General features: G+C 39.2%; 2 protein-coding genes and 1 long non-coding RNA gene across 6 annotated transcripts in view; 2 read left to right on the forward strand and 1 right to left on the reverse strand.

Annotated features, from left to right (window-relative positions):
* Positions 1 to 17,895, forward strand: abcb4 (ATP binding cassette subfamily B member 4). Of its 3 annotated transcripts, none has more exons than XM_088998943.1 (28): positions 1 to 54; positions 2,416 to 2,651; positions 2,725 to 2,783; positions 2,889 to 2,970; positions 3,081 to 3,364; positions 3,433 to 3,624; positions 5,187 to 5,358; positions 5,442 to 5,566; positions 5,694 to 5,865; positions 5,961 to 6,074; positions 7,632 to 7,742; positions 7,815 to 7,940; positions 8,091 to 8,294; positions 8,377 to 8,547; positions 9,705 to 9,866; positions 9,940 to 10,125; positions 10,220 to 10,366; positions 10,481 to 10,585; positions 10,773 to 10,850; positions 12,461 to 12,544; positions 12,629 to 12,832; positions 12,912 to 13,012; positions 13,107 to 13,247; positions 14,376 to 14,532; positions 14,643 to 14,840; positions 15,960 to 16,166; positions 17,117 to 17,263; positions 17,350 to 17,895. In XM_088998943.1, the coding sequence occupies exons 3-28, from the start codon at positions 2,734 to 2,736 to the stop codon at positions 17,554 to 17,556; spliced, it is 3,927 nt and encodes a 1,308-aa protein (XP_088855069.1). In that variant the 5' UTR covers positions 1 to 54; positions 2,416 to 2,651; positions 2,725 to 2,733; the 3' UTR covers positions 17,557 to 17,895. The 3 variants fall into 3 exon arrangements, with proteins under 3 accessions (XP_088855069.1, XP_088855068.1, XP_088855070.1); XM_088998944.1 differs by lacking the exon at positions 1 to 54 and having other exon boundaries at positions 1,830 to 2,651; positions 3,081 to 3,243; positions 3,322 to 3,364; XM_088998942.1 differs by lacking the exon at positions 1 to 54 and having other exon boundaries at positions 1,821 to 2,651.
* LOC148896792 (uncharacterized) lies at positions 16,788 to 21,832 on the reverse strand. The gene is made up of 3 exons (XR_016115332.1): positions 21,530 to 21,832; positions 19,787 to 19,857; positions 16,788 to 16,821 (listed from the first exon to the last, which is right to left on the reverse strand). It is a non-coding gene; the product is annotated as an uncharacterized LOC148896792 (long non-coding RNA).
* The window catches only part of LOC148896793 (ATP-dependent translocase ABCB1-like), a 17,301-nt gene continuing 14,040 nt past the window's right edge, over positions 20,397 to 23,657 (forward strand). The window contains exons 1-3 of one of the 2 annotated variants that reach the window (XM_088998945.1): positions 20,397 to 20,452; positions 23,427 to 23,490; positions 23,581 to 23,656. In XM_088998945.1, coding sequence (XP_088855071.1) covers positions 23,429 to 23,490; positions 23,581 to 23,656 — 138 coding nt within the window. In that variant the 5' untranslated portion in view covers positions 20,397 to 20,452; positions 23,427 to 23,428. Of the gene's footprint in view, positions 20,453 to 23,421; positions 23,491 to 23,580; position 23,657 lie in introns of both variants that reach the window. The other variant, XM_088998946.1, reaches the window with a different exon arrangement.

The raw sequence follows: 23,657 nt of genomic DNA on the forward strand, positions 1-23,657 counted from the left end.
GGTTTCGTGGGGTAAATTGCGAGTTCTCCATTTCCTCCAACCTGACAACTGAAGGTTTGATTTTTTTTGCACCCAGAACGAATAACTATCTTGTCTTCAGCGTTTGTGAATACAAATTCAATGAACATCAACGTTTCCCCCGGGTGGCTTTATTATAAATAGAAGGTCGTCCATGTTAAATCTTAATACACATTTGGCTTTTAAATTAGATGCACTCCTTATTTTATTAAAGTACGACTGTGATTGTCAATCCTGTACCGATCGGCATTTCTGAGCGTGCCGAGTCCAGAATGGTTGTTTTTTAACGCGGTTCAAATGATTCAAGGCGATGAGTATGTAGTGCGACACCCGTTAGAAGCTAATATTATCGTCTCACTTTACAAATTATTAAAGGGGCCGCAAAATGCACTGAATGTTAATCAGCCACCTAATAAAACGTAAGATATTTATCATGCTCAAAGTTCTCGATTTAAAGTTTCGGCGTAAAGGAGACGTAGGTTAAATGTGTACGTAAATCGGACCAATGCTTAAACGAAGTACATACATGCATAGTTAATATTTCTATTATATCTTTATTGTTTTTATTAGTTCTCAATACGTTACTTTAAACTTGGAAGTCTGTTCTCTTAAATTATAACGTCTGCTGGCAACCTCCTGTTCAGAAAACGAATGGCTGGATATTGGGGTGGGGGGGGGGGGGGGTACAACTGACAGGTAGGGGTGTCTATCATTATCTCTATTAAATAAGAACTAAAAACACGAAATTTAAACAGTATTGGAGAATGCTTGGGAAACAAACATTTTCTTAACCCATCAATGACATTGTTTTGCTTTTTAGGGCACCTGGTTTCCAGAGATACGTGCAAAATTGAAAAAGTCAATGGATCGACCGCTGTACAGTGAGACCTCAACTTACGAACACCTCAACTTACAAACTTTTTGTCTTACAAACGTCAAATTTATGAAAATTAAACATTATAATAAGCACTATTTTCATAATACACACCCACCACGGCTGGCGGAGTGATCTTCGGCGGAAGCACACGAACAAACAGCACCAGAGGTTAAGTTACCAACAGTCCTTATGGAAGGTGACTCTCCTTCCATAAGCCATCAACGACCATCAAAAAGGTAAATAAAACTTTATTTTACAGCACAGTTTATTTCTTTAATTACAGTCGTCATGTAATGCGCCTCTCTTTCCAAATAGCAATTCCCTTTGACCTCCAACGCCATTCCATCAAGCCATAAATGACCATCACAAGTGTAAATAAAGTGACTTTATGATACAATGCGGTGTATTTCTTTCATTAAAATACAATAGCACATTTATTATACATAGAATAAGGTATGTTGTGTGTAGTTTTAAGGCTTATTTAGTTGAAAAGTATATTTTATGGAAACCCGGGAACGGATTATTCCCATTTGAATGGATTCCTATGGGATTTTTTTTTGAGATACACACTTTTTGCCTTACACACTCTGTCGGGGAACCAATTAAGTTCGTAAGTTGAGGTCTCACTGTATATTTGTAATAATCAACTTGGTCAGTCGAATGCTGCCCACTGACGACCATGTGGGCTTATTCTATGTTGCATATCATGGGCAGAGGGCTCAGGTTTTAATTAATTTAGATGCCATTTTATGTCATAAACAAAAGTCAGTGTCACTCTGTCTCTCTTTCTCTTTTTTTATATAATGTACGTATATATGTGATGGAGATTTGTCAAGGACGCTCGCTGGTTATCTGGCGTTACACTGTTCATCTTCTATGCTTTTCATTGAGACACTGTGCTTGAGAACTCTCCCAACAGTCTACACCCAAGACCTGTCGCTGGTCAAATACTGGCCATACACGACACAAACAAACTTTCTTTTATTTTACAAAACAATGCAAAATATGTGTCTTCTGCCCCATAACGTTTGTGGTATGGAGTTGAGGTGGCAAAAGGTTTATTGGCCACAAATTAAAATCCCTACCTTTGGCCATCATGTGGAGATCCTCTACTTTTACAACCAAATGCTTCTCCATTTTATCGCTTTTGATCCAACTTGACCTTTGTCATTAGTGGACGAGCATGGATGGAAAAATAACCTTGTTTTCAATAATTTGAGGGCACAAAATGGAACCCATTTAATAGGATAGCAAAAATATGATAGAGAGCAGGGGATTTTGGATAAAAGTGCTGAACGCTTTCCAAATAAATAAAAAATAACTAAGGTTTGAGTTTTAAAACACACATCCGCCACAGTGCGTGGGTCAAATGGAGTTGAAAAACACAATAACATCATCACCACAGTTGAAGCTCCTTTGGGTGATTCACGTGTCAATCTGACTTCTGTCCAGGTTTTAAATGATGATTTGTAAAATCTTTTTTATGTGCATCTGAGCAGTGTGGTTATTGTTGTGCACAGGAAATCAAGCCACGTGAGAGGGATGGGCAAGGAAGTAAAAAGGGGCGTGCAAGGGGTGGTCATCCGTTAGCCGAGGTGTGATCCGTGTGCGTGTGAGCTCGCCATCTCTGTCAAACATTAGAAAGCTCGACAAGGGTGTGGAAGGACGAGAGCATAGCGCTGGAAAAGTGGATGTCTGTGTGTGATCACCCAGCCTGTCAAACACTGGTGCCTTTTGTGGAAGGACGACGGCGAAGGTCTGATGTTTACATTTTAATTCACTTCCAGAATGGACTCATAAGCAGATTGCGCACTTTCTTCCTCTGACAGAAGCCGGAGATGGATGAAACGGATAAGTTGGAGAGGAATTTAAAAGACATTTATTTAAGGTAATATTTTGTGATTATATTTTATTGAAGGTAACTAGTTCATTGGGTTTATATATGAAACAACTAAATAGAGCAATTTGATCAATGGTTTCCTATTTTATTTAGTGATCCTAAAGATGAGGTGGGGAAAGGTAAAAAGAAGAAAGAAAAGAAAGAAAAGCTACCCATGGTTGGTGCCATTGAACTGGTAAATTGCGCGTCTTTAATTCTCTCTGCAATGATTGTTTTTGTACAGCATGTCATCGGTCGTCTGTTGTGATTGCATTTATAAGCCCTTTTTCCCCCTTGTGCGAACAGTTCAGGTTTGCAGATTCTAAAGACATTGCGCTGCTATTCTTCGGGACTGTGATGTCGATGGCCCACGGGGTTGTGCTGCCTCTTATGTTGGTTGTGTTTGGAGATATGACGGACAGCCTCGTATCAAATGCTGCATTAGGTTACCTCAACAACAGCAGCCCCAGTGAGTACCCAGAAACGTTTGCCCGCCTGACTGTAATGGCAGACTATTCCAACATTTTGGTTGCCTCCCCCCTCCCAGATATCACTTTTCCAAACAGCACCATACAGGAAGACATGACCGGGTAAGCGAAAAATGAACCTTCTTAAATTCAAGCGGATTATTTCTAAAAACATTTCCATTTCTTTCCAGCTTTGCCATCTACTACTCCATCCTAGGCACCATTGTGCTGGTGGCGGCCTACATGCAGGTTGCTTTTTTTACGCTGTCAGCCGGACGACAGGTCAAACGCATCCGAAAGTGTTTCTTCCACAGCATTATGCGACAGGACATCGGCTGGTTCGATGTCAATGAAACTGGAGAGCTCAACACCCGTTTGACAGAGTTAGTCATACTCCCTTGTCTCGCCGTTAGGTACCTATTTTCCCCATTATAAGGCGCACCGAAACGCCTTACACTAAAAAAAGCCTATATCGTCCAGCGTGCCTAATACATATGGAAAAGATATTTAAAAAATGTCATTCATTGAAGGTGCACTTTATAATCTGGTGCGGCTTATATATGGAAAAAGTTTAAAAATATATTATTCATTGAAGGAACGCTTTATCATCCAGTGCGCCTCATATGTGTTTTTTAAAATATGTAATTCATTGACGGTGCGCCTTATAATGCGGTGAATCTTATACGTGGGAAAAATCTTTAAATATGTACTTCATTGAAGGTACACCGTTTAATGTGACGCATTTTATATATGGCAAAGTTTTAACATTTGTCATTCATTGAAGGTGCACCTTATATCTGGATTTTTTTAAATTTGTCATTCATTGAAGGTGTGCCTTATAATCCGGTGCGCCTTATGTATGGGAAACGTTTTAAAATATGTAATTCACTGAAGGTGCACCTTGTAATGTGGCACATTTTATGTATGGAGAAGTTTAAAAATGTGTCATTCATTGAATGTGCGCCTTATATATTGGAAAAGTTTGAAATACAGTAAAGTCTCGTTATATCGATATTCTCGGGAGTCGGAAAAAATATTGATATAATAATAATAATACTTTTCATTTCTAAGCGCCTTTCATATAACCGTACTATCGATATATCCGCTCCTGCGGCATGTAACTTTCTCCTTGCGTTCATAGAAATAGTATCGTAATAAGCAGTACTATCGATATAACCGATATCAATATAACGAGACTTTACTGTATGTAATTCATAAAAGTGCACCTTATAATGTGGTGTGCCTTATGGATGGAACATTTTTAAAATATGTCATCAATTGAAGGTGCGCCTTATAATCCGGTGCGCCTTATATATGAAACACATTTTAAAATATTCATTGAAGCTGCGCCTAAAAATCTGGTGCAATTTATATATGGAAAAAGTTTTCAAATTTATCATTCAATGAAGTTGCGCCCTATATATGGGGGAAGTTTTAAACTGTAATTCATTGAAGGTGCGCCGTATAATGTGGTGCGCCTTATGTATGGATTTTTTTAAAAAATATGTCATTCATTGAAGGTGCACCTTTTAATCTGGTGCGCCTTAAATATGGAAAAAGTTTTCAAATATATCATTCATTAAAGGTGCGCCTTATAATGTGGTGCATTTTATGTATGGGAAAAGTTTTCATATATATCATTCTTTGAAGGTGCGCCTTATAATCCGGAAAATACGGTACACCTTCACATTAATAAATCCAATATTTTTCTTTGGAGGGTGCCACTATTTTGGTTAGCAAAAGTTCATATAAACTCTATAGCTTAGGTGTGAACAATCATGTCTTTTGATTAATTGTTTTTTTTTGGGGGGTTGGGGGGTTATTGATTGATTTTTGCAATGTTACTATTAATCTTAGTGGAGTAAGCCACTTTGGAGTAAAATACATGCCATTGTGACGGCGCTCTCAAGATAACCAATTTGCATTTTTGTGTCTACACTGACAGCGATGTCTATAAGATCCAAGAGGGTATTGGCGACAAAGTGGCAATGTTGATCCAATCCTGCGCCACTTTCATCACATCGGTCGTCATCGGTTTAAGCAAAGGATGGAAACTCACTCTTGTCATCTTGGCCATCAGCCCTTTGTTAGGTGTCATGGCTGGACTCTTCAGTAAAGTAAACTTACCTTCGTTTGTCCACCTTGTCCAGCCTTTAAATCTTGAAAGCAAGCTGAGCTCATAGTCTTGGTCTCTCACTAGATTCTGGCATCATTCACTTCAAGAGAACAGACTGCTTATGCCAAAGCAGGCGCTGTGGCGGAGGAGGTGCTTTCTGCCATCAGGACCGTGTTTGCCTTCAGTGGTCAACAGAGAGAGATTGAGAGGTTTGTGCGATTATCAGTTAGCATTCAAAGGTCATAGGGGCCAGATGAATATTTTGTAGTTGTTGACCACGACAATGATTAGGCATCTGCATTTCAAGATTTATTTTTTCAATGCTTTATCTCACAGGTATCATAAGAACTTGGAGGATGCCAAGAACGTGGGAATAAAAAAGGCAATAAGCTCAAATATTGCCATGGGCTTCACCTTCTTCTTGATCTACCTGTCTTATGCTCTGGCCTTCTGGTATGGAAGCACCCTCATTTTGAGTGGGGAGTACTCCATCGGCATTGTGCTTACAGTGAGTTGAGGCATGAAGACCTTGAATGTCAAATATTCCCCCAAGACCCGCCAAATAGATGTCCGAAACTGACAAGGACGATTCATTGTCTTAAGGTTTTATTTGCTGTGCTCATCGGAGCATTCGCCTTGGGGCAGACCTCACCTAACATTCAGTCGTTTTCCAGCGCTCGAGGAGCCGCGCACAAAGTTTACAGCATTATTGACAACGTAAGGACAGTCTTCATTCTTTCACATTAAAGAAGAGTTTGCATTTTCTGATGACGGGCTGCTGTCAGTTGATGTTAGCGACAGTGTGTCAGGATGTAGCTTTGATACAGCCGACAATCTAATGAGCCATTGGAATTTGCTCTCATTGGAGCATCCGCTATTTGACTGCAGTTTTGTGTGATCGACAATTGACCTTTTAATTGTCTGACTTCAACATACGGTATTCACTCAAATTAGCATGATCACCGTTTAGCAAAGTAGCTTGTTTGTAACCAACACGTTTCAGACACTTGTGACATTCTTACACTTGCCAGTTAAGAAAACGAATCGAAGTACGTAAATTTGGCCAAGTACGTAATTTTGAACCATGTGTTAGTCTCTCTTCTTTTCAAACAATACTTCAAAACTGAAAACAACCCCGATAACAATGAGCTTGTTTATATGGGGCATATCCCGAGCAAAGTGGCGAGCTGTGCAAATAAACACCATCTTTGTTCCAAACTCTGTCTAACCTGCTTAGCAGACAGACACTCTTCCTCACATTGTCTTTTTAGCCTTTGATAAGCATCAGGTTCTCAAACCCGCCATGAGGCAAACACCCAAATCAAAACTAAATGAAATACTGCGATACCTCAGCTTACAAACTTCATTGGTTCCCAGAAAGTGTGTGTAAGGCAAAAGGTTTGTATTCCAAACATTTATTTCCCATAAGAAACCATTAAAATTAGAATAATCTGTCCCCGGGTCCCCATAAAACATAATTGTCTATGAAATAAGCCTTAAAACTACACAAAACATACCTTATTTTATGTATAATAAATGTGCTATTGTATTGTAATTAAAGAAATAAACTGCACTATATAATAGTCGTTTTATTTACCTTTGTGATGGTAGTTGTCAACGGATGACGAACTTCCACGTTGCCTCTTAATGATATCCGAGTGAAGTTGCCGTGCTTTCTTGGCGATAATACCCTCACTCACACTGTCCCCTGCTAACTGCTTTTCATTAATCCAAATCAACAGAAGTTTTTCAACCTCTTCTATTGCCTGAGACCGTTGCTTAGACAACACAGAAACACCCTTAATAGCTTCCTTGTTCTTAAGGATGGTAGCAATGGTTGACTTAGCGTAATGGTACTGGGACGCTAAGTCACATAAACGCAAACCTCGTTTGTGTTTTTCGATGATCTCGTTCTTCTGCTCGACCATAATTTTGTTTTGTGTCCTCTTTGGCTTAACACGAGCCTGTGGTGGGGTCTTTTTCAGTCCCATTATAGCAAAAGTATTCTTGATAATAAACCACGTCCCCAATCAAAGAAAGTGGGTGACAAAAACGAGTTCGCCAGCCACATTGGCGCTGTTTGACCGTGTGGTTTGGTGTTCATCTGCCGAAAACTAGTCCGCCAGCTACCGTGGCGCCGTGTGGTTTGGTACGTCCACCAAAAACTAGTTCGTCAGCCAAGACTATATGCTCGCGAATTTAATGTTTGTAAGATGAAAGGTTTGTGAGCTAAATCATTCGTAAGCTGAGGTATCACTGTACTTGACTCCACAGATACCGAGCATTGACAGCTATTCAGAAAGCGGCTTCAATCCTGACTCGATCAGTGGAAATATCGAGTTCAAGAACATCCACTTTAACTATCCCTCAAGGCCAGAAGTTAAAGTAAGTCTCATTGCCACCGTTCAACTCCATCCAAGATATTTCTTTCTATGATGCTCATTAATCTTTTTGTAGGTATTAAACAACATGTCCCTGAGTGCGAAAAGTGGACAGACCATTGCCTTAGTGGGAAGCAGCGGTTGTGGTAAAAGCACCACCATTCAGCTGTTGCAGAGGTTCTACGATCCTCAGGATGGAACGGTAGGTATACGGTTCTAAACCCTTTCACAGGAAAGACGCATCCAGTCACCAACATGAAATCCTGCTGACTCCTCAAAGCATCTAAACTTCCTTTATTCTTTTCACACAATGATGTAATATTTAAGAATCCGATTGTTTCTATCTCTGTAGGTATCTATTGATGGCCATGACATCCGTTCGCTCAATATTTGCTATTTGCGAAAGATGATTGGCGTGGTGAGTCAAGAACCTGTCCTTTTCGCCACCACCATCGCTGAGAACATCCGATACGGACGAACAGATGTGACGCAGAATGAAATTGAGCAAGCTGCCAAGGAGGCCAACGCTTATGACTTCATCATGACCCTTCCCGAAGTATGACTTTCTTGCATAACGATTTTAATTTTTACATCAATTTTTTTTTCTTGCTAATTATGAGCGTGTTGTCATCGAGCAGAAGTTTGAGACGCTGGTTGGGGACCGAGGCACTCAAATGAGTGGAGGACAGAAACAGAGAATTGCAATTGCTCGAGCGCTCGTACGTAACCCCAAAATACTTCTGCTGGACGAAGCAACATCTGCTCTCGACGCCGAGAGTGAAACGGTCGTGCAGGCTGCGCTCGATAAGGTAAAAAGAATCAGAGCGGTGCCTTGCTCGGGATTTGTCACAGTGATACATTTTCGAATGTTTGTGTTTTGGGCAAAATGAACCGATGTTTTGCGCTGTTAACAATCATAAACTTCCTGAAAGACACAGGTGTCAAAGTCAAGGCCCGGGGGACAAATCCGGCCCCCCACGTCATTTTATTCAGCCAGCGAAAGCAAATTAAGCATGTCAAGTGCCACGCTGCTTGCTAAAGTCCGAATCAAAATTTCAAATTGTCTGATATAAACCACAACAGTCGTTATTCTTGACTTCAGATTTGAAAACTAGCTATTCACTTGTTCGTTACAGTTTGTGCAATTTATTCGAGAATTGAGAAGTGTGACGTGGAGCGCCATTCCCAAATTTGTTCGGGTTTTGTTTTTGTTCTTGTGGCGGTGCCGATAAAGCGCTGGTCAGACCTCTATCAATGTTTTTTCTTTTCCACAAAAGGGCAGCATTTGCCTTTTGTCCATGTTAGCACTTCAGCTATTGTTAAAGTGCTATATAAATCAATATGTATTGTATTGTATTTTGTACAGCCGGCCCCATTTTAAGCTCAGATAACTCCAGACCCATAAAACTTAGGAATTAACTATTTCTTTCTGATGAAAGAAGAGTGTCTAAGGTTTCTAATGCTGTATTGAATGTTTATGGCGTCTTAAAACTCAATACTCTGTGGGTCCTGGAATTTAAGTGAAAATAACAAAAACCCTGGCACTAGAGTGGACATATTTGTGCACGTCTGGCAGTGAATGAGTTAAATATTATGCAAAATATATCTTTGCCTTGAAATTTAACTACCAAGTAGGTCGTACTTGGCCGATAAAGCGCTGGTCAGACATCTGGCAATGTTTTTCCCTTCCACGAGGGGGCAGCATTTGCCATTTGTACAGCCGCCCCCACTGGCACCTCATATTACTACAAACCCATATAACTTTGAATATAACATTGAATAACATTATATAACATTATAACATTGAATGTTTATGTCATCCTAAAACTCAGTACTCTGAGGGTCCTGGAATTTGATTTCAAATGGCCCTCGAGAGGAAACCGTGACTACAATGTGGCCCGCCACAAAAAAAAAAAAGAGTCTGACACTCCTGCCTTAAGACGTTAAATTTGTGCCATTTGTTCAGGTTAGACTGGGTCGTACCACCGTAATTGTGGCTCATCGCCTTTCAACGATCAGAAACGCCGATATCATCGCCGGCTTCCAAAACGGATCGGTTGTCGAGCTGGGGACTCATAACCAACTGATGGAAAAACAAGGCGTATACCATATGCTTGTCACTACGCAGGTAACACATTTTAGGGATAATCAACTGCACTTCCAGAGTGATTTGTCAATTTAAATTCATCTCCATCTTTCAGACATTTCAGAAAGCAAACGATGAGGAGGAGGAGGATGAAGAGCAGGTTGATAATAGCCAGGCTGACAAAAGTATTTCGAACTCGCCACCATTGAGGAGGAGGTCGACAAAATCTTCTTTTGTTGGTTCAGAGGGAAAAAAAGAAGAGCAAGAAAATTTGGTGCATGACAAAGATACAACAGATGAGGTAAAACAGATGGTTGCTTATTTCAAAATTTTCTTCACAAAGTATTAAGGGGTGGCCTGATACAACTTGTTTTTTTCTTCCTGATTTACTGCAGAGCGAAAATGTCCCCCCAGTGTCATTTCTCAAAGTGATGCGATTCAACCTTTCCGAGTGGCCTTACATTCTCGTTGGAACCATCTGTGCCTTAATAAATGGCGCAATGCAGCCATTGTTTGCAATCATCTTCTCCAAGATCATCACGGTCAGATTGTTTTTGGATCTTCTTATTTGGGGTGGGCTGGGACATTTGCACATGTGTTATTTTAAAATGGGAACTTTGAAGGAATTTATTGATTCTTCTTTTTCTGACTTTCAGGTGTTTGCTGAGCCTGATTTAAACGTTGTTCAACAGAAATCTCTATTCTTCTCTCTAATGTTTGCGGTTATTGGCGCTGTCTCGTTTGTCACCATGTTTTTACAGGTACTGCTATGCGTCTCACACACACACACACACACACACACACACACACACGCACGTGTTCGTTTATGATGATGTTTTCCAATGTAAAAAGAGATCAGAATGTTTTTTTCTTTGAATGTCCTCAAGAACAATTCACCATCAATTGGGGGCTGATGCTCGATTTGTGTTCACGTCTTGTGCCTTACAGGGTTTCTGTTTTGGTAAATCTGGAGAGCTTCTGACAATGAAATTGAGACTTGCTGCTTTCAAGGCTATGATGAGGCAGGTAAGTGGAATCATTTTTCATCATAATTTTATCTTAACTCATTCACTGCCATTCCCGAATTTTATTCTGGAATTGAAAATATGACGTGGAGCGCCATTCCCGAATTTCTTCAGGTTTTGGTTGTTTTTTTTTTTTCTTGCGGGTGGGTGCAGATAAAGTGCTGGTCAGACCTCTGGCAATGCTTTTCCATCCCACGAGGGGAAAGACTTTGCCTTTTGTACAGCCGCCCCCATTTCAAGCTCAGATAACTCCAGACCCACATAACTTAGGAAGTAACTATTTATTTCCGATGAAAGAAGAAAGTGTAAGGTTTCTTTACGCTGAATTGAATATTTATGTTGTCCTAAAACTCAATATACTATGGGTCCTGGAATTTGGGTGAAAATGAAAAAAACCCTGGCACTGGAGTGGACGCATTTTTGCACAGTCTGGCAGTGAATGAGTTAAAGGTTCTTTAATCCTCATATTATGTTGAAAACAAATCTCATTGATTATGTTGTGAGTCATTTTTACCTGTATGTAAAAATCCACACAAATAATAGGTGATATCAGCAGCAACTATTTCTGAGATGTTATAAACACACTTGAAAAAAGAGACAACATATTTCTATCCCTTTGGGATATTTTAGAACTGTTTTGCAGAAACAAAAAGGAAAGGGTATACAGAGCTTTAGTCAACACAAAAATGAAACTGGTCAAATTGACCCCTTAACATAATACGAGGGTTAAATCATCTGACTGTGTTAACACATTTGGTGGTTTCAATACTTGGTCGCTGCAGATCAAGTATGCCAACTAAGATAGTTGGCAGACGTTTCAAAGTCACAAATACACAAAGGTGGTTTCCAACCACTGTTAAAAAAACACATGGCGGAATAATGTAATGCCACCTGCAATTCACAGAATTAATTTTCATTTGTTTAAGTTAAGAACAAGCATTTTAAAATGTTGAAATGATAGTTTTTGTAGATAGAATTGGGAGATAGGATTGTGGAGACGAAAGCAAATTGTTTCTTTTTACTCTCCACAAAATGGCTTGGTAGTTTCCCAAAACTAGCTAGCTATCTAGCGGGCTATGTATTTGCTATCTAGCTGGCTATCTATTTGCTATCTAGCTGGTTATCTATTTGCTATCTATCTACCTGCTAACTATCTATCTAGCTATCAAGCTATCTATTAGCAAAATGTCTCTTTTTTTTACTCTCCACAAAATGGCTTGGTAGTTTCCCAAAACTCAAAACTAGATAGCTCTCTAGATACCTAGCTATCTATCTATTTGCTATCTAGCTGGCTATCTATTTGCTATATATATATATATATATATATATATATATGCTATATATATATATATATATATATATATATATATATATATATATATATAATTCTGATCTATCTGCCATCTATCTATCAAGCTATCTATTAGCTATATATTAGCTAGCTAGCTTTCTATCGACAGTACATACTTTGAGGTTGAGTGAACGCTGGAGCGTGTGGCTGCTGCTGCTCACCCACAGAAAATCTTATCCTGTGACTGTAAAGTGAACTTGAGAATTTTGAAAAGCGCTTATAAATGATATGTATTGAAAACATTTTGTTGTTTTTTTTAGGACCTTGGTTGGTTTGATAATCATAAAAACAGCGTCGGAGCACTCACAACAAGGCTGGCCACAGATGCTGCTCAAGTGCAAGGGGTAACGCATTCTCTCACTGGACCATATCCACCATCTTATTTCTTTCTTCCACATTTGTGATCAACTGTTTCCCTTTTTGGTTAGGCCACGGGAGTACGTCTGGCCACACTGGTCCAGAATGTTGCCAATATGGGTACCGGTTTGATTCTCGCCTTTGTGTACGGCTGGGAGCTGACCTTGCTTATATTGTCAGTGGTTCCCGTCATGGCAGTGGCAGGAACTGTGCAGATGCGGTTGCTAGCTGGGCAAGCTGCTGAGGACAAGAAAGAGCTGGAGAAAGCTGGAAAGGTGGGCATTTTCTTTGTCATATTTGTCATAGTCACGCAGTCCTTCAACAGCTGACGCTTTTTCATCCCATCTCCTTTAGATTGCTACAGAAGCCATCGAGAATATTCGGACTGTTGCATCTCTGACCAGAGAACCCAAGTTTGAGTCTCTATATCATGAAAACCTCATCGTTCCATACAAGTATAACGGGCCTTTAATCTACTCTCCAAATATAAATTCATTTGGAACTCTGAGCTCTTGGGTTTCATCAATGTTTGCGTCTCTCTATTTTCAGGAACTCTCAGAAAAAGGCTCATGTCTATGGTTTTACATTTGCATTTTCCCAGGCCATGATCTACTTTGCTTACGCAGGATGTTTTCGCTTCGGAGCTTGGCTCATTGATGAAAAACGAATGGATGTTGAGGGCGTATTTTTGTGAGTAATGACTTTTCATGTTTGTGAGTCACCATAGATAAGTCCAACATTCAGTTTTGCACTTTGACAGACAGATAAAGTGCCAAGGGGGGGGGGGAGACATTTATAACTGTTGTATATATGTAAATCATGTAAATCATTTCCCACAAGTTCAAAGCACAGGTAAGGCAATTGTGAACGTGATCAGATTACAAAATAGTGGTTTTATGGTCACGTGCCAGAGATGCACACTAGGGGAGCTTCTCCTTTCATATTACATATTTTTAACAGCTGAGTTCAAAGTTCAATTCAATGAATAAACTAGACAACATTCATATCGTTGGAATGAATTCATACACCAAGCAGCCATCACTATGTCAGCATCTGCTGAGATGTGAAAAGATATATATATAATATATATATATATATATATATATATATATATATATATATATATATATATATATATATATATATATATATATATATATATACACACAGTAAAGTCTCGTTATATCGATATTCAAGGGAGTCCGAAAAAATATCGATATAACCGGGACTATCGATATATCCGACCCTGTTTGCATGTAATTTTCTCCGTGCGTGCATAGAAATAGTATCGATATAACCGGGACTATCGATATATCCGATATCGATATAACGAGACTTTACTGTATATATATATATATATATATATATATATATATATATATATATATATATATATATCTCATTGGTGGGCCAGCAAGGCCTTCTCTGCTGGCCTAACATAATCAGACATAATAAAAGTCAATATAGCTATATTCCATGTAATCTTTGTAAAATACGCTCAGTAGAAGTCATATGAAGTGATTTTACAAATTATGGACACAACTTGTCTGGAGGCGTCGGTTGTCCTTTAACAAAAGCTGAAGCTGGAACAAAGCGCTAACATGGAAAAAAATTTCCCCTTGGCTTCCCCCTTGTGCAAGGAAAAAATATTGCGAGAGGTCTGGCCGGCGCTTTATTGGCACCCCCAGCATGAAAAAACCAAAACCCGAACAAATTCGAGAATAGCGCTCTATGCGTGCCGATATTTTTAATCCACTTTTTTATAGTGTGTATGTTGTCACAAAATATGAACATTCAGTCTCACGTTCTCTCACCCAGAGTTATTTCAGCTGTTCTGTATGGCGCCATGGCTCTTGGAGAAGCCAATTCCTTCACTCCAAACTACGCAAAGGCCAAAACGTCTGCTGCACACCTCATTATGCTTTTGAACACAGAACCTGCTATTGATAATCTATCAGAGGATGGAGAATCACTGGTAAGCGACACAAAACCTCACATAGTTACCGGTCCCTTTTTTTTTTCTTCCCTTCACAGTCATATTGATTAATCATCATTTCCCTTCTGTGTTTTTCCTTAAATCTCCAGAATAAATTTGACGGCAATGTGCGCTTTGAGGATGTGAAGTTTTACTACCCCTCACGCCCTGATGTGCCCATCCTTCGAGGGCTGAATCTGAAAGTGAGCAAGGGAGAAACATTGGCCCTGGTAGGAAGCAGCGGCTGTGGAAAAAGCACCACCATCCAACTGCTGGAAAGGTTTTACGACACCACGCAAGGGAATGTGGTGAGAAAAGACACATGCATACAAAAACACAATTAGACCCCGCCTCTTTCTTCATCTACTTGATGTGAACTAATGGTGGGTGTTATTTTCAAATAGTTGGATTGGATCAGATTGGATTTACCTGTGGAGACATTTACATTTCACAGCACCAAAGTTATGAAAGGAAGATGAAACAAAAGAAAGAAGTCAAAAAACAAAATACAGGAGCTGCTGGAAAGGCAGCCACTCTCATGACGCCATCTTGAAGTCAAAAGAACAAAAAAGACTACATAACAAATAATATGACAACACAAAGACACAGAAAGTCATTCATTCTTAACCACAGTCTTAATTTCAAGATCTCTGTGGGAATGACAGTTCCAAGGAGCGTCAGCATAAAGCGCTGATGTGTATGTGGAACTGTCGCCGCTTGGAATTGAAGCGGATTTACGCTTGGCAGGAGATGTGATATAATCTCTTTTCATCAATGGATTCTACAGCTCCGTGTTTGCTTTCAACATTTAGCTTGAAGCAGTCGTGCACATTCCACCATGGCGTCTCTGATCCACTGGTGAAAAGGACGCTTTGATCCCCTTCTCTTTCATCTAGAACTGCTTCATGCAACAGTGTGCAGAAAGTGTTTCAGATTGCTGACTCTCTGTGTCTCTGTGTCTTTGTGTTGTCATATTATTTGTTATTTTTTGTCGTTGTTTTGACTTTAAGAGTGGCTGAATTTCCAGCAGCTCCTGTATTGTGTGTTTCTACTTCTTCCTTTCCTTTACGCTTACTTTCATAACTTTGCTTCTGTGAAATGTAAATTTCTCCACTGCGAGACTATTATAGGCCAATCCAATCCAGTCCCAAAATGTCTCATCTACATCAGCGGTTCTAAAAATGGATGCCCAGATAATGCGAGTCCTTCCATTTAAACACAGGACTGGGCTAATATGAGGAATTAATAACATTCTCCATAGTTTCTATTTATCAAATCAAAAGGCAAAAAAAATAATAATCACATAATAGGTGAGTTTTATATTATTTGAGACTTACATGGTACTTGAGTGTCTTGCTTGAAACTTGGACCGCATAACCCAACCTCAATCATTCCATTCACATGTTCTTTTTTTTTATTCCTTCCAGGTGATTGATTCCAAGAGTGTGAAAGAGCTGAACATCCACTGGCTGAGGTCTCAGATCGGCATTGTGTCGCAGGAGCCTGTCCTCTTTGATTGCAGCTTGGCTGAAAATATCGCCTACGGAGACAACAGTCGGACTGTAACCATTGAGGAGATTAAGGCAGCTGCTGAGAAAGCCAACATTCACAGCTTCATTGAAAAATTGCCAATGGTAAAATCAATTGTGAATCAAATGTGGTCTTGATCAAAACTTGTGCTGTCATCTATTCTAACTTCAACCTTTGAGACAGTTCCATCATTAGATTTAATGATTTCTGTCTTTAGGTTTAATGACGAGGCAATAAAGAACCTCATTCAAGATCACTTCCTTTTCATTTTTCTCGAGCCTATAGCTTGCAAACATGCTCAGTCATTATTTTGGTATACAACATGTACATTAGCCAACTTGCTCACATGCGGTTTTTTTAATAATTACAGCCCTGTATCCAATTTAGCATTTCTAAGTAATATTCTAGAAAAAATATTTTCCTCCACTAAAACTATTTTTCACACACAAATAATATCTTAGAGAAATATTAATCTGGTTTGAAGATGCCCCATAATTCAGAAACAGCAGGATTTTAAATACCAGGTGTCATGCAGACAAAAAAAACTCAACACACTCGTGCTACTGGATCTAAGCGCGTTATTAAAAAGACTTCAAAACTTGGAAGTCATCTCTAGTAAGAGTGGATTAGCCTGTATTAGTCTTGAGGTGGAGAAATGTACATTTCACAGCAGCAAAATGATGAAAGTAAGAGGAAAGAAAAGAAAGAAGTAGAAAAAGAAAATACCTGCTGTAAAGGCAGCTACTCTTGCGGCGCCATCTTGAAGTCAAAACAAGAACAAAAAACGAAATAACAAATCATGTGACACAAGACAAAAGACACAGACAGTCATTCAATCTTAAATACAGGTTTAATTTACTGGTAGATGCATTCCTATTTCATAGACATATGTTATTTTGAAAAGTTTGAAAAGTTTTTCGTTTAGATATTGAACCTTGGGGGTTCCTCAAGGTTCAATTTTAGGGCCCAATACTTTTTAACTTTACATGCTTTCCCTTAATCGATTGAATTGTAGGATTCCCTGTATTAACTTTGACTTTGTTTCCTCGAGCAGAAGTATGACACTCAGGCAGGTGATAAAGGGACCCAGCTGTCAGGTGGTCAGAAACAACGAATCGCCATCGCCCGAGCGATCCTCCGTAACCCCAAACTGTTGCTTCTCGATGAGGCCACGTCTGCACTCGACACTGAGAGTGAAAAGGTAGATGTTTAATTTTTCTGCTCTGGAATTTCCGCCTGATGTTCCGCCATACTGACTTATGTCCTCCATGTTTGCGCTTCATCCAGGTGGTGCAAGAGGCGTTGGACAAAGCAAGCCAGGGCAGGACGTGTATTGTCGTAGCCCACCGTTTGTCCACCATCCAAACTGCAGACCGTATCGCCGTCTTTCAGGGTGGCGTGGTGGTTGAACAAGGGACACATCAGCAACTACTGGCCAAAAAGGGAATCTACCATATGCTGGTCACAACTCAGATGGGCATTGGGAGGGAATGAGTGAATTAACATTTTTTTATGAAGAGAAGTGCAGTATTTTACTGCTGAATGTAACATCTCTACGATGGCAGGAATGATGACCGACTACTTTGGCTTACACTCGTGTAATCTGAACAAGAACGAATGTAATTCTAATTATCGGAAAGTTGACTTTCTTGAAGAGTTATACAGATAAGAATTAAAGTCCATGCATGGATGTTATCAAGTGCGTTACTTTATCACTACTGGTCACAAGAAACACCACAGTCAAGATTAACCACCACACAAGATAAAGTCCTGTATTTTGAAGTGAATTATTCTGTGATTCACGGTGATCAACAATTACAGTACTTCAGTCCATTCCCGGTTTGTGTTTTGCTCTTTGAGCCTACAACTGAGCACAAGACTTAAGACCTGTTTTAAAGGACAACCGACGTCTCCGGACAAGTTGTGTCCATAATTTTTAAAATGGCTTTAAAGGACTTCTACTGAGCGTATTTTACAAAGACTCCACCGCATACAGCTATATTTTACGTTTTAAGACTCGCGCTGAATACTCCGGAAGTCTTGTTTTTGAGTTGGTGACGAGTCCGTACGTGACGTCACTAAAGGACCGTAAAAAAGACGTATTCTCGCCGTCCTTCCATCACGTCAATGAATTTGCTGTACTTATTTGGTCTGGGGACCTTGTGTTGCACCCAAAAGCTGCCAGAAGGCCAGAAGAGGGCATCCAAGCGCCATATAAGGAATTTATCAGCCTGTGGAAACGGAGGTGGCCACAGGAGGTCGCCATTTTGTGCCTCTTTTTTGGGTTGAGAGATTTACCCCCACTGTTGCCTCAAAATGGCACAAATAAATTATTTAATCGATTGCAAACATGTATGCTTTCCTCTTCAGAACTATTTGAATCATATTCATAGGTGGATGTGGAACAAGAAAGCATATTCTCCGAATCTGAAGCAATTGTTTTGATTCACTAGCAATGCTAGACGTCTTGCCGTGACGTCACGAACTGGGGGCGGGTTGTCCTTTAATGAATGGACAATGCTGACTATTAGTGTGAGACAGTAATATAAAAGCATTTTTACAATCCGGTACTTCTATAAAAACGATGGGAGATTTTAACTCATTCACTGCCAGACGATGTGCAAAAATGTGTCCACTCCAGTGCCAGGGTTTTTGTCATTGTCACTCGAATTCCAGGACCCACAGAATGTTGAGGTTTGGGACTACATAAGCATTCAGTCCTGCGTTAAGAAACCTCAGACTCTCTTCTTTCAACAGAAAAAAAGAGTTAATAACTAAATTACAAGGGTCTGGATTTATCTGAGCTTGAAATGGGGGCAGCTGTACAAAATACATTACAATACATTGATTTATAATGCGCTTTAACAACAGCTGTAGCGCGAACATGGACAAAAGGCAAATGTTCTACCCTCATGGAAAAGAAAAAAAAACATTGACAGAGGTCTGACCAGCGCATTATCGGCACCCCCCCTCCCCGCAAGAAAAACCAAAACCCGAAAAAAATTGAGAATGGCGCTCCATGAAAAAACTTAATTCCAAAATTATATGGGTCTGGAGTTATATGAGCTTGAAATGAGGGCGGCTGTCCAAAATACAATGCAATACATATATATTGGTTTATATAGCGCTTTAACAACAGCCGAAGCTGGAACAAAGTGCTAACATGTGAAAAAAGGAAATTGCTGCCCCCTTGGGAAAAAGAAAAAAAAAACATTGCCAGAGGCCATGGCCAGCGCTTTATCGGCATGTAAGCATGAATAAACAAAACCCGAACAAATTTGGGACTGGCGCTCTACGTCATATTTTGGCCAGTCAACAACACAAGCATATTTTTTTTTTAGAAGAACACATAAACTCAATACTTAATACAGTTATCAAATGCAGTTTCTCTTACAGGAATATAATTTACGTTTACCAATAATATTTTAGTCATAATCTATCAAAAGCAATTCACAGAATGAGAATGATGGTCGTTTCATCTGCCTTTGATGGACCTGTACAGTTTAACACTTCCAGTCCTCTACTTAATACTGCCTGTAACCACAGTTAGATTTATTATTATTGTACCGTGTTGTGGTAATAAAAAATTGAGTTTTGAACTTTCGGTACTCACGTCAAAATACTTATTCTGATCTTTTGGAACACTAAGACGACGTGCTTTCGGCCGATGTATAACTTCGTGAACTGATAACAACAATTGTCTAGTTGAAAAAAAAGCACTTACCCACAGTGTTTTCTTGTTGTTTTGCTCCTACCCCCAAATTAGATGTCCAATTGTTTGGTGCCTGTTTTGAGCTGACACAAGAAAATGTATTTGTCACAAATCATTCCTGGACTTGAAAGCATCCAACCATTCTCTTTCACAGCCATGTATGGGGAATATCATACTCGTTCTAATATTTTGTGACATTGTCATTATTGATACTGTTCTTTGTTTGCCTTCTAAATCCCCCAGAAGATCCCATTCATCAGGCTACACCTTTCTATTTACATATTTTTATGATTATATTATCATTTTTACATATTGATGCCAACTGTGATTGTTTTTATGATGCCAACTGCAAAGGTTTAAGTAAAAGTAACTAGTCAATTCTGACAGTTCGTAGGTGACAGTATGGTTATATTCCAACTGTCTTTTGGCAACAGGTGAGGTACACTTGGTTGCCATTCATTATGAGAGACATCTTTTCGGGAAAAAAATGTATATTCAAGTCAATTACAGGTGGTGAAAATCCGAAAAAGGCATGCCCTAGTGGAGCAATGTAGGACCGCCCCTAGAATTTGTAAACCGTACGGTTGTAGCCCATGTTTTTGTTTTTCAGCCAGTGGAGGGCGTATCATATGATGGCAGCTGGATCAGGTTGGAGCACAACTGACGAGTGAATATATGGTAAACGTGACGTTTTTGATCGTTCAAATACGTTAATGTCCGGTGAACATTTGCGAAGGAAGTGGAATTACAAAGCATGTTCTGATGTTTTGTATGACGGGGACTGGCCAAAAGTGAATTACGCTCCGTATTCGTTCGGACATCACGTCCAACGGAAGTTTAAATGAACCAAGAAGCCAAATGCGACTATTGTTTTTTTTGTTTGTTTGTTTATTTGAATGTGTACTGCGTCGTTGTTTTGAGTCTAAACGGGTTGTAAACACGGTGGTCGGTGCTCGATAATCAGAATGTCAAGCTGGAGGACATGACAGGAAGAGTTTCGTGAAGAATTTCAACTCCGTTAGCTCGGTTGCTAAGTCACGCTCAACAATAGGACATGATATTTTCATAAGATTTAACAAATGTCCTGTATAACACCAATTTAGAGTGTTCAGCATATATATTTATCCAAGTATATCTGGACGTTGATTTAACCCTGATTAACCCATACCCTGATAAACGAAACCAAGTGCATGGTAAAAGTGAAACATAAGGAATGCATGGTATTATAAATTGATCAATGGTTGTCTTTTTAGGGGCTGGGGGTCTTGGAAATATATACTGGACTGAGGTGCAGGCTTCATCGATTTCAGTATATTCATGAGGGTTATATTTTTGTCTCAGCATAACACTTCGTTTTCAGTTTCGATTTTTACTATTTTACACATTTAGTGTTTTAACTGTCTTTGTTGGCATAACTATTTTTGCTTCCTGTACAACGCTTGGTATGTACAGTGGTGGTTTTGAAATGCTATCTTTATACAGTTGAGTTAAACATGCTCCGATGAGGAAATACATGGTTAAATCTAGTCTAGCTCAGTGGTGCAAATCATTTTGAAACGCGCATGATGGCTATATGAAGCAAATTTTATATTGTTGAAGTCATTTCAGTTGTCAATTGCGAAATGAAGTTATGAAGCGGTAATACAACAACAAAAAACAATTACAGGAATAAGCTGAATGTTAGTTTGCTCCTAATGGGACTGTCAGTATTAGCACGGAAACAAATATGACTTAGATTAAAAAAAGACTGCTCACAGGTTGTGCTTATTAGGAACGTGCATACTCCAGAAAGGCGGAAACGTGTCGTAAATTACAAATTCAACCCCGAACCTAAATCTGATGACCACAGTAATAGGAACACGCAAGTACTGTAGTTGAGCGTAATAAATCAACACATTAAAAATAACACGTTAGCGTGTTGCTACCTGTACGAAAGGATGATATGGTGACTAGAATCCAATCAGGTGTTGAGACCGTTAACGCATGCGCAGTTAGCAAAGCTATGCCTAAGGCCCAAGGTTGGCATACAACGCCTTCTACTGGCCAAACCGAAAAATGACAATATTATCGAAGATAAAACTTGATATCTATTAAAAAAAAATAAATATAATACATACTTTTCAAGGATAAAACGTGATATCGTTTTAAAAATATAATTATAATACATAATTTTTAACGCTGACAATTTTAAATATCGTATAAAGTATCTTACGTTTTTTAAAGTGGTAGTGGCAGCCACACTTAAAATGTTGCAAAGACAAGGAAATATGGTCTGATATTGATTATAGATACAGCTAAAGTTTGGAGCTCAAGGATCGGATCGATTTTAGAGTTTCCATTGTGATGATGTTTTACCTTCTCTTGCTGTTTAATTATATATCTGCGAGAATCAAATACTGTACTTTAGACTGAAGATTGTACTAAAAAGGCCAAATCAATTGCCTGATGTCACATGAATTGAGTTTCAGTCTTTATTCCAACTGCTAACAACCGACCCCTCCGGACAAACTGTGTCCATAATTTGCACTTAAAATGACTTCTACTGAGCGTATTTTACAAAGATTCCACCCCATATAGCTATATTTTACGTTTTAAGACTCAAACTGAATATTCAGGAAGTCTTGTTTTTGAGTTGATGACGATCCCCACGTGACGTCACGTTTGGAACGCTCCTGACCGAGAAAGCGACACACAATGCATTTTGCGGTACTTTGGTCTGAAATTTGGTCTGAAAACTTTGTGTTGATCTGTGTTGATGGCGAAATTACAAGGAAACCACATAAATAATGCGATAGTGAATCGTTGTGTGTTGCACCAAGAACACTATTTGATATTCGCTGACACAAATTCCCAGCAGACAAATCAGCCCATTTTCAATGGAGCTTGGGCGCCATCATCTGCATTTTCTGGGTGCTACATTGCTGTAATTGACGGATCGAATTGATATAGGAGGACTCCTTTAATCGATTGCAAACATTGATGCTTTCCTCTTCAGAACTATTTGAATCGTATTCATAACTGGATGAGTAACAAGAAAGCATCTTTTCCAAATCTGAAGCCATTGTTTTGATTCTCGAGCAAGGCAAGACATCTTGGTGTGACGTCACGAACTGGGGGCGGGACTGTCTGAAACTGGCCACTTCCGGTTTCAAATTGAAGTACTTTTTAGACACTTTTAAGTCATTTTTATTGGTGTTTTGCATTTGACTAAAACGTTTTTCTGATGTCAGTTAAGAAACAAAAAAGTGACGTTGGTTGTCCTTTAAGGGACCACGATTCATGAGCAGGAGAATATGATCAATTATTAATTTGTGGCATTGTAGCAGAGTGTTCTGGAAAGATATTTAATTTCATAGGGCCTCCGATACATAACCGAGAAACACATGGAGTCCTTTAGGGAATGAATAGGTTGTGTCCTTGTACTTTCAGTCATTCAATTTCTAAATGCTAGATGACATTTTTACACAACCTTTTGGAATTTAGATTTCATGGGGAATGGGATAAATGTCAACTTTTACCAATTCTAAGTGGTCAGCTGTTAATCATTTAGCACAGCTTCATTTTCAGGAAAAGAATCATGGATTTTTGAATTGATCGAAAAATCTTGAAAACCAAAATAACAGATTCTCCATCTTCTTCTGATAGAGCCCAGACATGAGCGAAACAAACACGTTACAAAATCACCGCCGGGATCACAATACCGATATTTACTTAAGGTAATATTTTGCAGTTCTTTCACAAACCTTTGGAGTTTTTTTCCAGAACTTTAAATCAATCCAACACTTTGTGTCATTTTTTTGTCTAAGTGAGTACAATAAAACAGGACGTGGAAAGAAGAAAGACAAAGATGGGAAAATTATCACTGTTGGCCCCATTGAACTGG

The sequence above is a fragment of the Hippocampus bargibanti genome, linkage group LG06 (assembly GCF_051943395.1).
Source record: "Hippocampus bargibanti isolate YZ-2025 linkage group LG06, ASM5194339v1, whole genome shotgun sequence".
NCBI classification, from domain to species: Eukaryota; Metazoa; Chordata; class Actinopteri; order Syngnathiformes; family Syngnathidae; genus Hippocampus; species Hippocampus bargibanti.